Source organism: Corapipo altera, unplaced genomic scaffold (assembly GCF_003945725.1).
Source record: "Corapipo altera isolate COAL_440 unplaced genomic scaffold, ASM394572v1 55, whole genome shotgun sequence".
In the NCBI taxonomy this organism is placed as follows: Eukaryota; Metazoa; Chordata; class Aves; order Passeriformes; family Pipridae; genus Corapipo; species Corapipo altera.
Genome location: NW_020884882.1, coordinates 5,636,150 through 5,650,028, shown reverse-complemented (window position 1 = coordinate 5,650,028; position 13,879 = coordinate 5,636,150). Strand labels below are relative to the sequence as shown.

Below are 13,879 nucleotides of genomic sequence, written 5' to 3'. Positions count from 1 at the left end.
CACTGAGTTATGCACTGGCTAGACCAGCCACATGAGCAGGCAGAAAGTTTGCTCCTTGGAGAGCACCGCAATTCCCAGGGCCACAGACACCAGAGGAGCAGGAGAGTGCTGTATCTGGCACCTATCCACAAGCATCAGGTTACCCAGACTCTCCCAGATCAAAGAAGGCTTGAAGAACCATGGACCATCAGCTCAGGACCATTACATTAAAACCTACAAGAATCTAGGCTATGCATATGCTATAGAGATATATTTATAAGGATATAAACCCTATAGGAATTTACAACATAGATTAGGATGCTCTTCTAAGCACAAAGCAAAAGCATCCAGGCATCCTGGCTGTTACGTCGCCCAGTGTTTGTTTTGTGCCTGAGATCTGGAAAGCTGTTTGTCCTTACTTTTAATGGGAGCAGTAATCTGTGCGTTCTTGCGCTTCTCCGGAGGTGGGGGGGTGACAGGAGCAGCACGCCGGGCCTGTGGTGGGATCTATAAGGAAACATTTCAGAGCAATCAAAGGAGGTTGACGATAAAGACATTCTCTGTTATGAAACCTTCTGTCACGTGTGCGTGTGTACATTTGTCCTTACGTCTCTTTCATCATTCAGGGAAGTTTTCTCAGGAGGACAAATATTAATAGGCAGCTTCCTAGAAGAACAAAGCAGGACTCAAGCTGGCTTCATCCCCTCCCTGTGACAGGCAAAGCAGCCCTTGTTTAATTGCTGTGTTCAGCGACACACAGCACATACATCGTGTAGACCTGTCAAGCATTTACTCCTCCTTTATTCCAAATGCAATCCCACACACTCGCTGTGTCTCCACATTACTCTCAATAGCTCCACAGAGGCTGCAAACAGAGTGCATATTTACACACTCTTCTGGAGAGCTCCATTACATCAGCTACAAATACCCCTGCAGAAAGACAAAGCCAAGGACTGGAGACATGTAAATGCCTTTTCCATGCTTTCACAGCTACTTCTGTTCACACAGGGAGAAAACAGGGCTAGGCCCTCTGTGCAATACTACACTACCTATAGCAAGATCTGCTGGGAAAAGCTTTTGCCAGGGAGTTGCATTAATTCTCTGCATCTGGGGTTTCTCCTGTAAGTCTCTTCTTCTAGGAATGCCAAGCCAGCAGTGCACAAGCCCCAGATCCAGAATCCTACTCTCATCTTTTCCTGTCAGATCTAAACACCATGATCAGCAATATCACTTTCACCTGGAATTACTCTGCTGAGATGCAGCCTCAGGGTTAAACTCTGATCAGTAGGACGTCACTGAACACAGCAGCCAAGACAGGTGGGAGCACACTGCATCAATACTCCAGTCCTCACAGCCCAACAGTTCAGGGCCAGGAGACTCAGTTTGGGACCTCTTAGGACTTGTGTGATTCAGAGCCTGCTGCCTGAAACATGCCTCTGTTTTTATGGGATATTGCAACTACTGTCTGTGGCAAAACCACCCAGGGCAGTACAGGAAGGGAAAGGAGGTGATGGCCTCAATGTCTCAGGTAACCCAGGCTGAAACCCGCTGGAATCTGTAGCAAAATTTAGTCCATTACAAGGGTGAATTTTCAAGGTTTGTTTAGCTCTGGATGAGAAGTTTTTCTATGCCTTGTCATTACTAAACAGGCCTGTAACTCCACACAGGGCACAGAGCTCTGCCACCCCACCGTGAAAATCTGAGACTGGTTCCTGAAGTGTCTCTTATCTTACATAGCTCAGTACAAGGAGAACGAAAAATGTACTTTTTCCCCCTAGATTCAGGAAGGGCAGAAACCTCCTCTGAAATGGGAGTGAAAATAAGACACTTCAGGAGCCACCTCAAATGTTCAAGACTCGATGCCAAAATCTGACAATACAGGTGAGGTGCTCACAGCCCATGACTGGACCCTATCAGAAAAGTGAAGATGCAGCAGTTTGCACAAAGACTTTTTAAGAAGCATCTCTCAGTCCCTTTCTCCCACCCAACACCAAATACATCCAATCTTTTACTATGTCACTGAAGTCGCTTCTTTATGAGCACCTTCAGCTGGTGGATTAGCACGAGACACTGCTGCAGACTCCCAGCCTGAGCTCTCTGCTCTTGTCAATCCACCCCACATTGTTCTCTGGGTGCAATGCTATATGATACTTGCATACAGCTTCAAAAATGATCCGTGTCAGTCCAAAAAGAGACTGCACAGCTGAGAGAGGCAAAGCAGATCAGGAGGGGTCTCTGCATCGCATGGTTGGCAGGCTGGTCCCAAATCCAGAAGGCTCAACTGTGCTAAAAGCAGAGCCCTCTCTGCACAGGGATGGAGCTGACTGCACGAGTCAGAGCTGCTTGACATGGCACGGGATTTAACAGACAGGCAGGCTTGGAGCTTAGAGCAGACGCATAACATTATTTGGAGATAGCGAGGGTTGGGTCATTCTGGAGTACTTCCATGGCTTCACTGGCTCTTCCAAATTTACTACGCAAGTTTAAACACAGTTATTACAGACTAATGCTTAAATTAATAGATGTACAGCTAACACTAGCTCAGCCCTGCCAGCCTCACTTAGACGGCCACGCACCACAGTCCAAGCGGCTGCGATGGGAACGTGAAGCATCACATGAATTTCCCCAATGCCTGCCCAGACTGGGAGGTGCCACAGGGTCAGGAGTCATGAGGTGTAACTGATGGCCATCCCCAGCCTTCACCCCACATCCCAGTCACTGCCTGGGGCCAAGAGAAGGATGTACAACACCAATCCTCCCAAGGTTAGGGGAGAAAACATTCCCTGTGCAGCTGCTGTGTGGAAGGTGACCATGCAGGAGTCCCTGCAGTTCAGATCCCACCTGTTCAGAGGGGAGAAGATGAGGGACCTTACCAAAGGTCCAGAGGGAAGCAACTATACTTGTGTTGTATACTCCCTTTCCCCAGGCCTCTACAAGGGGGCCATGAACTTCCCCAAATCTGCACATTTTACACATCTGCTTCCCCCCCCTTTCCATTTTGCAGAGACTGATAGCAGAGGCTCTGCTCCCTGCACTGCTCAAGACAAGAGCTGATTCAACCATAACACTCCCATTCCCTTCCCAGCCAGGCAGGCAGAGAACACCACCACTCACTCCTTCAACTCCTGGGAACAATGCTATTACAGTAGGAACCTTTAAAAAAAATAACAAAACAATAAACCAAATGAACAATCTCCCACCCACCACCTCCTCCAGGCAAACTCTGCCAAGCCAGACACACTGGTCTGCAGCAAAGGTTTCTGAGATGAGCATCACAAACCCACTGAGCATGCACAAACACAGCAGACTGACTAAAATACTCTGAGAGCCCAACCTCCTCCCTTGACAGCTGGTATGAAACTGCCCCAGCCTCCCATCTTATGCTAACTGTGGAGGAGCTGAAGAGAGACTCAGCACCATTGCCATCACCAAGTACTTCAGCCAGTTCAGCCCTGGGAGCAAAGCCACTGAGAGGAAATTTGCACCTCAAATTTTGCTCAAGTTTTCAGATGCAAACACTGAACACATCTGAAAATCCCAAGCAGTGAAAAGCACATGCCAGACCTCTGCTTCTCCAGAGTTAGTTACAAAGTTTGGATTGCAGTAGGTCTCTTCTTAGGCTGCTGCATAACCAGTGGAAGAAAGCAATGCTGCTTCCTCCACTTTGTATATTCAAAGCACACAGGAAATCCGTTAGCTGAGCTGTTAAAATCTCAAGCAGCCCTTTCAGCAGAGGGCTAAGCTGGAAGCCCTTCGACTGCATCTTCAGTGCCACCCAGGCAGAAACGTTCTTTGTCAGCCAAGGAATTTGTCTTCCTCCTTTTCTGACAAGCAACCAAACCACAGACAAATAAAGACAGGGAATCAGCATGGAGAATGGGATGTTAGGTGCTCCATTCACTCAGTCTATAATGTACAGGCTTGGGAATAGAACTGTTTTGCCTGCCTAGGAACAAAAAAGATACCAAGGAGCAAAATGGGGTTTGTAGGGATTGATATGTTCTGCGTGAGCCAGAGCTACCTCTCATCTCCACAGACTCACAGTTCTTCAAGTGTAAAACAAGCCTCATCTGCTTGGAGTGACAGCACATCAGTACCTTATAAACACACTGCCTCCAAACACTCAGCCCAGAGACATGAAGAAAAACTACAATGCACATGTTCATCTGTAGGAGAAAAAAAATAACTCCGTGCTCATCCTTGCTTGGCACCTTTAGCCCTAACATCCAGCTACACCTACACAGTGAAATTGGCCACATCCTTCATCCCCAACAACTGCTACATCCATCCTGGGCTGCTTCTTCGAAGCCTTGCTGGCGCCTCAGAGTAACCTTGAAACTCTGTGTCACCAAGATAAAAAAAATCTGCTCTAAATTGTATTTCCTGCAATTTACCTTTAATTCATCATGACAAGCAATGCTCAGACAAAGCGGGATCTTTGGGGTTTTGCTTTTTTTGTTTTGTTTTGTGTAGTATAAATAGGCAGCCACAGCAGATAAAATGCTTAAGGACCAATGATCTTGTTGTGCAGACATAACAAGGGGAAAACGAAGCAGAGCTCAGTACTTGGAGGGAGTTCTGCTGCTCGCGTCAAAACTGCTTTTCAAAGTATTCTCCAGGGAGCCTGCAATCCTTTTAAAAAGTTGCCAAGAGACAGTCACCCAATATAGAGTGGATCTTACATGTTACTATAAAACCATGGACCCTCAAGGATTCAAAAAAAGCATCACAAATGTAAATGGCACAGGGACCGTTCCAGATTTCTTACATAGAGACACCACCACTTTACACTGCTGTACTCGCAGGCAAGCAGCACAAACGCTTGATTTGTGACCGAAGCTGCAAAGGCATTTTATTAACAGGATAAGCACCACCAAAGGAGGAGCCTAGGAAGTGTCCAGCCACTGTTACCTGGTAGAGACCTTCATCCTCCTCCTCGAACTCGGTGTTTGGAAGACTGTGGTGTCGCTCGTACCCTGTCCGGCACACCCCGTTGGGCTGCCGTGCCACATCCAGATGGTGGTCGCTGGAGGACTGTGTCATAACCGTCCCCTGAGGGGTGGGAGAGTGGCTTTTGCGGGACACAGTCTCCTTCCGGTGATGGATCAGTTTTCTGAAACAGAATGATGACATCAGGAAGAGCAAAGCTCAAGGGAGCGACCGTGCTGCAACATTTATATTGTATTTTGAACTGATTTATTGCATTTGGGTTATATATACCAGAATGGGCTACATTACTCTGAACACCAACTCCAGTTTCATTAACAACTAAGGAAGCACTTCTGGGGGAGGAAGGAAGAGGCTTTGCAAGAGCCCATAATTTATTCATCAGTTCGCTGGAGAAAAATGCCTCTTCCTCGGGGGAGAGTCACATATTGCATCGCGAGCTTCAGAAATTGCATGCACTTTAGAAACACTGTTCAACTGAGATTAAACCAGCGTGCCTCAGCACAGAGTGTGAGGTGTCATAGAAAAACAAAAATCCTCCCACAAGCAATTATTTGAGAACATATTAAGGACCTTCTGCCACATGCCAACAACCCCTACAATTTCTGGCTGGTAGAGCAGAGAAAATGCAGCCAGAAAGGTTTCGGATTTCTCCTCCAAGCCTACAATGCAGCTGAGAGTTTCCTCTTCTTGGCATTCACAGGGACAGAGGGGCAAGGCTAAAGTTCTGCTTTGCTGGACACGGTTGTCAAGAGGAGCAGCAGCAGTTGCCAGCTGGGAAGCTCAGAGTGGACAGTCACTTTGCAGCACAGGGGCTCAAATCAATGATGTCCAGCTTGACCCCCAAGGACAGAATCATATAAGCATCACACACTGACCACCCTCCATCCACCAGCTCTCCCAGGTGCCCGTTGTACTTACTGGAGGACATCCCTCTGCTCCAGGTTGTATTTTCCCCCATTTTTCATGGCGGCATTGTGCACAGCCTCAATGGCACGGTCAATAGACTGGAGAACCACATCTTGCTCCAGCACCTGAGAAACAACATTCCACATGTTATTGCGCCGCTTCAGCTGAGGTTCTGTTGCACCAGAGCTTACAGCAGGAGAGACCACAGTAAGGCAAATTCCTAGAGTTTACATTTGGAAAAGAATGTCACTGTTACAAGCACCAAATTACCCTATAGGAACACCAGGGGCAGAGCTTAAGGACCATTCAGCAGCCTTGGATATTCAAGCATGCCACAGGGAGCTTTTGAAATCCCACTGTAAAGCCCAGTTTATCCTAAACTCAATTATTCCTGTTCTTACTGCCCTGCTATGGAGCAAATACACAGCTGTGAATGTGAAAGACAGAGCTGAAATCTGGTGGCCTCCAGAGACTGTTGACTCTGGATTTAGTTTTCTTGCTCACTTTTTTCTTAATGGCTTTAATACTTCTTTTGTAACTTGAAGTGCCTTTTCCAAATCTCCACCCAAACTGTCACAATAACATTTATTCCCCCTGCCAACCACTTTAGTGCTCCTTACTGCAGTTTAAATAAACACCATCCTTGAAACAAGAAATACCAAAGACATCATTCCCTGGGCTCACACAGGAGGGTGGGAGAGCTGTAGCGAAGGGGAACAGGAAGATAAGGTTGGTTTCTACACTTTTGACACTCTTCAAGGCTTTGTTTATCAGCAGTTGACATGCCTTCAGGAGAAAAGACCTTTACAGGACTAAGGCAGAAGGCAAAGGACACGCTGTGGAGTCTTTGCCCTGGATGCAGCAGACTCACAGGTCTCCCACAAGCTGCCACTGGTGCCTGCACCGTCCCTTTGGTCCTGCTGGTCCAGCTCCAGCCCACGCGCAAGCGGAGGAGGGGAACGTTTGGGCGCCAGTGCTCACTGCAGCTGTTTGAACACTAAACCCCCCTTTATCTTCACGTGCTTTGGCCCCCCTCCCTGCATCAGAGCAACTATTTATCCAGCCAAGGAACGGCTGGAATCTCATCAAAGATGCACCTTAATTGGCCTTAGGGGGCTGCAGAGCACAGAAGGCAAGCCCTCCCCGCCAGGGCCGAAAGTGCCTGCCTCCATAGCACTGGCATGCAGTTTTCTGAAAACATGGTATGTATTATTTATATCCTGATTAATTGCTTAACCAAATGTGAATTAGCAGCTACCGCAGACTGTGGGGGAGAAAACGGGGTATGGATGAGAGGCCTCCTTTGCAATATTCACCTTTGAAATATTTAGGAGGGTTTTTTCTTTTTTGTTGGTTTGTTTTCCCAAGAAAAAGAGATAGGAAAGAAAGCAACTGAGGAAAACTCAAAAAATAAAACCAAATTTATAAAGTATTGGGTCAAGGACAAAACCAACACTCAGAACTCAACTTTAGGACGAAGCCTCCAAGCAGCCCCATATGGCCTAGGGAGCATTTCACCACAACTACAGAACTAAGTAAGGAAACAGGGCAAAGCACATTTGAAAACATTCCAAGGAGGGTTGGAAGGAACGGCAAGTTATTTCAGAGAATTCACCTCGTTTTCTGAGAAGATAAGAGAAAATTACAGCAAGCTGCATGTTCTCTCTAGGAAGGGGGAGTGGGAGCAGTGCAGAAGCCTCCAGGGCTGCTGTTCTCAGGGGAATGCCAGTGCTGCTCCGAGCACCGCAGTCCCCCACCCTTTGCACAGCCCGCTCACGCTCCTGCAGTCCCACAGGAGCTCCCACCCCAAAATTCAACACAATTCCCCTTACAGTCTCCAAACACTGGCCCTGGTGCACTCCCTGTTCCCCTATTTGTAGTCCCTCCACATTCACCACCATCCTCTCCAAAACCAGCCTCTCCACAAGTTGCAGCCCTTTGTGCTTCCTTCGCTCACCCTTTCCATCCTGCCAGCCTTTCACACACATGGGTTTCAATCCTTTCTCAGTCTGATCATCCCAGGACAGACTGCAGTAAGAGCACTGAATCCTGCTGAACAGCTCAGCATCTCTGCCCTCCTTCAGAGGGCACATCAGCACCATCCACAGCCCACAGGAATCCACGCAGAATGGTTTGGGTTAAAAGGGACCTTAAAAATCATCTAGTTCCAACCCCCGTCATGAGTAGGAATGCCACCCACTAGGCCAGGTTGCCCAGAGCCCCAGTTGCACCTGGCCCTGAACACTTCCAGGGATGGGGCATCTACAGCTTCTCTGGGTAACCTGTTCCAGTGCCTCATAGGTCTCCAAGTAGAGAATTTCTCTCTAACATCTAATCTAAATATCTCCTCTTCTAGTTTAAAACTGTTCCCTCCCTGTCCTATCACTACCTGCCTGTGTAAAGAATCATTCTCCATCTTTTCATAAGCTCCTTTTACTGGAAGCAATGAGGTCTCCCCAAAGCTTCCTCTCCCCACTCTCTCAGCCTGTCTTCATAGGAGAGGTGCTTCTATAGAGCTGCTCCTTGCTGTGCAATGCCATTTGTTATGGAGAGGGTGCTTCCTTTCTGATAAAACACGACATCTTCACACTAATGCAACAGTGTTGTGACAACTGGCTTTTAGCTGCCGTGCTCTTTCCTTTGTTTCTGCTCCCCAACCCTCCATTAACAGGGCCCTGTCAAAGGGCTGGAATAAAAAAGCAGCATTAACTTGCCACTTGCACTTTATGACATTGTTGATGCTGCTCATAAATCATCTCCTCCCTTTCTCAGCTAAGCTGGGGGGGCAGCAGGGTTGTCAGCACAAGGCCTGCCTTGCATTCTTGGTTTGTAAGACGCCCAGCATTGGGGATCCCCTGAACTGTAGTCATAAACTTAAAAAATAGAAAACAGAATCCTGCATAGGTCCTGTGGTTCAAAGGAATCCACACACTCCTCGGGTTAACCAAAATGACACTGCTTTGTTTGAGGAGGATGGATGAACACGCACGTTGCAGTTGAAAGGAGCACGGATTGCATGGGAGCAGAAGTCAGGCTTGCCAAGGTCTCACCTATGATCTCCTCCTCCCTGGGACCCAGCAGGAGCTGGGTCCTCAAAACCCCCACACAGCCCTGTGCTGCAATCCTGCCCCATCCCATGCTCTGGGATACAGAGATGAAACCCTGCTCATAGCAGACTAAGCCAAGGCTCACATGGAAGCACAGGAATGCAAGAAGAGGGCATTGCTGTACAGTGTGCTCTCAAAGGAGACGTACAAAGCAAAGCCCAGGAATTCAGCGGGACTTACTGGAGCTGCACGGGTGGGGGCTGGCAGAGCCCCGAGCAACCACCACAGCACGTGAGCTGTTAACTGTGTCCTTCCCCAGCTACCAGCTCACCAGGCACAGCCACGACAGTGGCTCTGGAAAGGCAGAGAAGGGGCAGAGACAGGGCACTGATGGCAGGGGAAGGTACCGGCCCTTTTGGGGTGAGCGCAGGGGTCTCCTCGGTCAGCGTGGGGTGACAGCGCCCAGGCTGCGGCCAACAGGCTCTAACAGGGCACCACCTTCTGCCCAATGTACCATGAAGATCAAGGGGTATTTGGTGAAGATTGATCCACATTCCTACCGGCATCTCACTCCAGAAGGGAGTGGCTGCCACCCCCTCTATCAGATATTTCTGATTTAATCAAATGAAATGCTGCAGCAGAGAAACACTGGGCTCTATAAGCAGCCTCCCACAACCTGCCTGGCTGCAGCAAGGGGCAGGGGGAGAGCAGAGTGGTGACCCTTGACAATCACAGGCCAGTCTGGCTAGGGGGCACTGGATCAGAGAACCAAGGGCACTGGCAGCACACCCTGCAGGTGAGCAGCCCTGCAGGAACAAGTTACTGCTCAATTAGAGCCATGAATATCAGCCAGGAAACTGAATTTCTTCCTTCATAGCCCGGTGTAGGAGAATCACAGAAGCATCAATAAATCATTACTTCCTCGCTCCTTGCTAATAACACGAGCAAACAAAGGGTCTCCCCAGAGCCTGCTGCCCATTTCCTCCCCACCTGATGACGACAGAGCCAGACCTCAGCACTGCCCTGGGGTGCTCTGCACACCCCAGGGCAGGTGGGGAAGGATGCCTTCACCAGGGCCAAAGCCAGGTTTTTAAGAAGCATCATTACAGGATGTCTTGTGGGTATCTAAGCACGGTCAACACAGGGCATGGCCCTGCACAGGCAGGAATGCATCTACCCCCACAGCTCACATTGCTCCCATCCTCACTGCCCCAGCAGTCATCTCCCCAAAGAGAGCACACCCGCACAGGACGTGTGGCACAGGATGATGAGAGACCTGACAGAAGACAATACTGATGTCCTTGTACAAGCCGTACAACCTCCTCTTCTGCCCTCCCGGGCCCGTTGAAAATGTTGCCCCCTCCCTCTTCGTTTTCAGTCCTTCCACACGTACCACTGGCGTTGTTTAAATGCATTCACACAGAAGAACTTGCTCAACAGTCTAGAATAATCATACCTTTCGGAGAAGCATTTTCTAGACAAACAGGTTGACAGCTGCATCAGCTCAGACAGGCTGAGCCACTCTGCATGCATGAGGCTCCCACATTTATGAAAGTGGCCCATTAACGTATGGCAGCCTTTTCTTTGCCTCCGCAGGGGGTTGATACAAGAAAACATGGGGTTTTTTTCCCCCCCTGCCTCCCCAGTTTTTAGTGATCAAGGGCATTTGCTCTTCTGCATGTGCAGGAATCGGTGCCCTCATCCTTGTGCCTGCCTCTGCAGTCAGAAGGGTGCCCAGGCAGGGCTGCTGATCTTCACCCTCATCTCATTGCTCTGGCTCTCACAACACAACAACAAAGGACAGACAAAGTTTTGTCTCCAGTGACAGCTCAGTTTTCATGCAGCTGCACTGACATGGACCGCTGGTGAAATTAGGATATTTATCCTGCTGGCGTACACAGGCACAGGCTGGTTCTTTGTTTCTCAAATCAGAGAGGAACACCACCTCTTAGGTCACATGCCCTTCACCCCCAGTCACCACCAGACTGTCTGCATGTTGTGTTCCTTCCAGATTTAAATGATTGTGGCACCAATTTACAAAAATCAAGTATCCTTTGTCTGCAGCAGAGTGATGTGCCAGATCCAAGTCCCCCCTTCGGGACCACAGCTCAAAGAAATGGGCCGAGTTTTGGGTTTTTGCATTGCTGGGGGAAATTCAGCTCCTTTCTCTTCCCCTTTTTGCAGCCTCAATCAGAAATGTGCAGTCCCCAGGCTGTTGGCTAAGAGATATGCATTAACTTATTCTTGCCGGCATGAAGATATTGTGCCTCGCGGCACTTAAAAACACACGATGAAAACGCAAGTGAAAAACAATGGGCAACTGTCCTGGTTCCTGAGCAAATCAGATGAGAAAAGCTCCAAACAAACCTGCAGCATCTCTGACTCGCTAGCGAGCAAACAAAGACATGGCTGAGCTCTTCTGACAAAGAGGCAGCCCAGGAGCAGATCAGGAATTCCTGCTGATGCGCTGTAGTGGGTTTCTAAAGGATCGGTGTTTTTCCACTGTGTGCTGACAGCAGCCGCTCGAGCAGACAGCCTGCACAAATGGGAAATGAAGAGAAAGGGTGGCTAGGGAAAGGGCTTAAGCTGTGCAAATCACGCTAAAGCAAAAGCCAGAGCTCCTGGCAAAAGAGATACATTAACTAGGGACAGTACAGGCACGAGAGGCATTTGGAACAAACAGAACCCTGAAGGCAGCAGAGGGATGCACAGCAACCAAACCTCCACTGATTTCTCTCCCAAGAGCAGGCAGCTTTGGAGTCAGGGAGAAGGGGGCAGAGACAGGCTGAGAGACAGGCTGAGGGACAGTGGAATGCATGAAACCCACCACTGCATGCTTGGACTTCCCAAGGTGGAAAGACTTCATCCCAGGTCTCTCCAGCCATGCAGACCCTGTTTACTGTCCACAATGACCAGAACTGGCCACTGATTCCTTCCCCTTGTAATTCTGTGCCCTTCAGTAACGTGTCTCATGCCAAAACACTCTAAAAGGATAAAACAGAGACAGAAGTTTTTGAAATAAAGTAATCAACACATAATTACATATCTTGCTTTCTCTGCTGCCTTAATTCTGCTCTCAATGTTTCAGGGGACTTCCAGGCTCAGCCTATCCCAGGTGAACAGCCTCCAGACAACAGAGCTGCCCCTCTGTTTAGGTTTACCTGTTCAGCATCCTTTTGGCACGCAATTGTCAAGCAAAGTTAACACTGACATGATCAACATGGCATCTGTGTAGGGGAAACTTACATTTCTACTGATATATACTTATATATAAAGGATATATACACACACACATATATATATATACACAGGAGTTACCATCTACACTGAAAAAGAAAACTGTAGATAGCCTCTGCTTTGATGAAAGCTCAGGATTATGAACCAGGATATACCAAGGTGGAAGGAAAGACACTACAGGGAAGTGTTAGAAGTTATTCTAGGATTTTTAACATATTAGCACTTAAAGTTGCAAAAAAGGCCAACAGAAGGGGCTGTGCCAGTATTTGCAGTCTTCAACTTGGCAGCCAAAGAAACAGCTACAGATGCCCTTTGCTCACTGAGATTCAGCACAGCTCCAAGATCACATGCACACAATTAGCACAGGTCTATAAGAAAGCCCCTCTAATAATTATGATCAAAAATACAACTAAATTCTAAGTTCCCAGAATGCTGGGAAGAGTGCAAGGTGCTAATCTCAGCCCATCTTTGTTTTGATTGAGTTGGCAAAAACAGACTGTGGGCTGAAGATCCAGTTGCAGAAACACTCTTTGCAGTTAATCAGGTTTGCCAAGCATTGCCAGGACAAGGGGCAAGGTCAGAGCCCAGAGGAAGGAACAAGTCTGGGAAACCGTGCAAGTCCGGGCTCCTCTTTTGGCATTCAGAGATGAAGGTTGAGTTTCCCTCCAAAATCTGTTTCCATAGCAGAGATTGTAGCAAAATGCCAGAAAGGTGACAATCATATGAGAGGCAGGACAAAGAAATTCAAATTTCTGCCACGTTCAAGAGAACTCTCTCCCTTCCCATTCTCCTCTGCCTTGGAGCATATTTCCAGTATATGAGGATCAAGCAAGTAAAGTCTCCAAGGTCAAGCAGAAAAAATTGCAATTAAGTTGGCAATTCAACTGATGCACAAAGACAGATGCAGAAGAGCATGTATATACATGTTAACTGAAAGGGACTTTCCTCCTGCCTGCCACAGACGGGCACTGATTTTACAGTTTGCAGTTACATGTTTGAGAAAGAGGTAATAACTTGTGATGCATCTTGCACAGGAATTAATGATTTATCAGCTTTTCTTCCAAAAATCCTCCCTGTCTCATGACCAGCGCTCTGGCAAGGGTCAGAAGGCAGCACACTGCAGTTATGATGTGCTTTGGGCATAATTATCATGTTGCCCAAACCTGAAACTAAGGGCAAATTATAAGGTATTGCTTATTGACTTCACAGAAAATGGGAAAATGGGAAATTAAATGGACCTGCCATCTCAGTCCCAGTGACCATGGGAAGGCAGACCTGGCAGTGGGCATAGACATGGGCTGGAACACCAGCCAGGCATGAAGGAAAAGGGGCAAGGAGGGTGTACAGGACATTACGCAAAAAAAGCACAGAACCTGTGGGCTTGGGCATGAACAACTCAAATCTGCCACATGGAGAACAAGTGCTGCTCTTTGGTATCCACTGGGTGAAGAGCCATATATATATTATTAAAGCCACTAATGAGGGAAAAGAGCTTCCATCCTCAAGGGGCAACCACAGGAAAGTCATCAGCAAGTTTCAGACCTGGACAGATGTAAGCTGCAAACCAGACATGAATCCCCAGGATCCTTTGAGCAGCACCAGGATCAGAGCTGCCAGGTCTGGCACAGCCAAGGCTCTTTTCTGCTAAGCTGTCACTGCAAAGATGAAAACCTGCCTTGCATTACCATGAGCAAACCTCAGAGAGGCCCTGGAAAGTTCTCCCGAAAGATCATTCCAGTTGGGAGGATCAAAGGGAGCTT

General features: G+C 48.1%; 1 protein-coding gene across 2 annotated transcripts in view; it reads right to left on the bottom strand.

Moving 5' to 3' along the window:
- NCKIPSD (NCK interacting protein with SH3 domain) overlaps nt 1–13,879 on the bottom strand; it is a 51,322-nt gene that overhangs the window by 24,024 nt on the left and 13,419 nt on the right. The window contains exons 1-4 of one of the 2 annotated variants that reach the window (XM_027640273.1): nt 11,250–11,273; nt 5,848–5,960; nt 4,891–5,092; nt 399–486 (exon numbers count right to left, since the gene is read on the bottom strand). In XM_027640273.1, the coding sequence (XP_027496074.1) occupies nt 399–486; nt 4,891–5,092; nt 5,848–5,960; nt 11,250–11,258 (412 nt within the window). In that variant the 5' untranslated portion in view covers nt 11,259–11,273. Of the gene's footprint in view, nt 1–398; nt 487–4,890; nt 5,093–5,847; nt 5,961–11,249; nt 11,274–13,879 lie in introns of those variants that run through there. The other variant, XM_027640272.1, reaches the window with a different exon arrangement.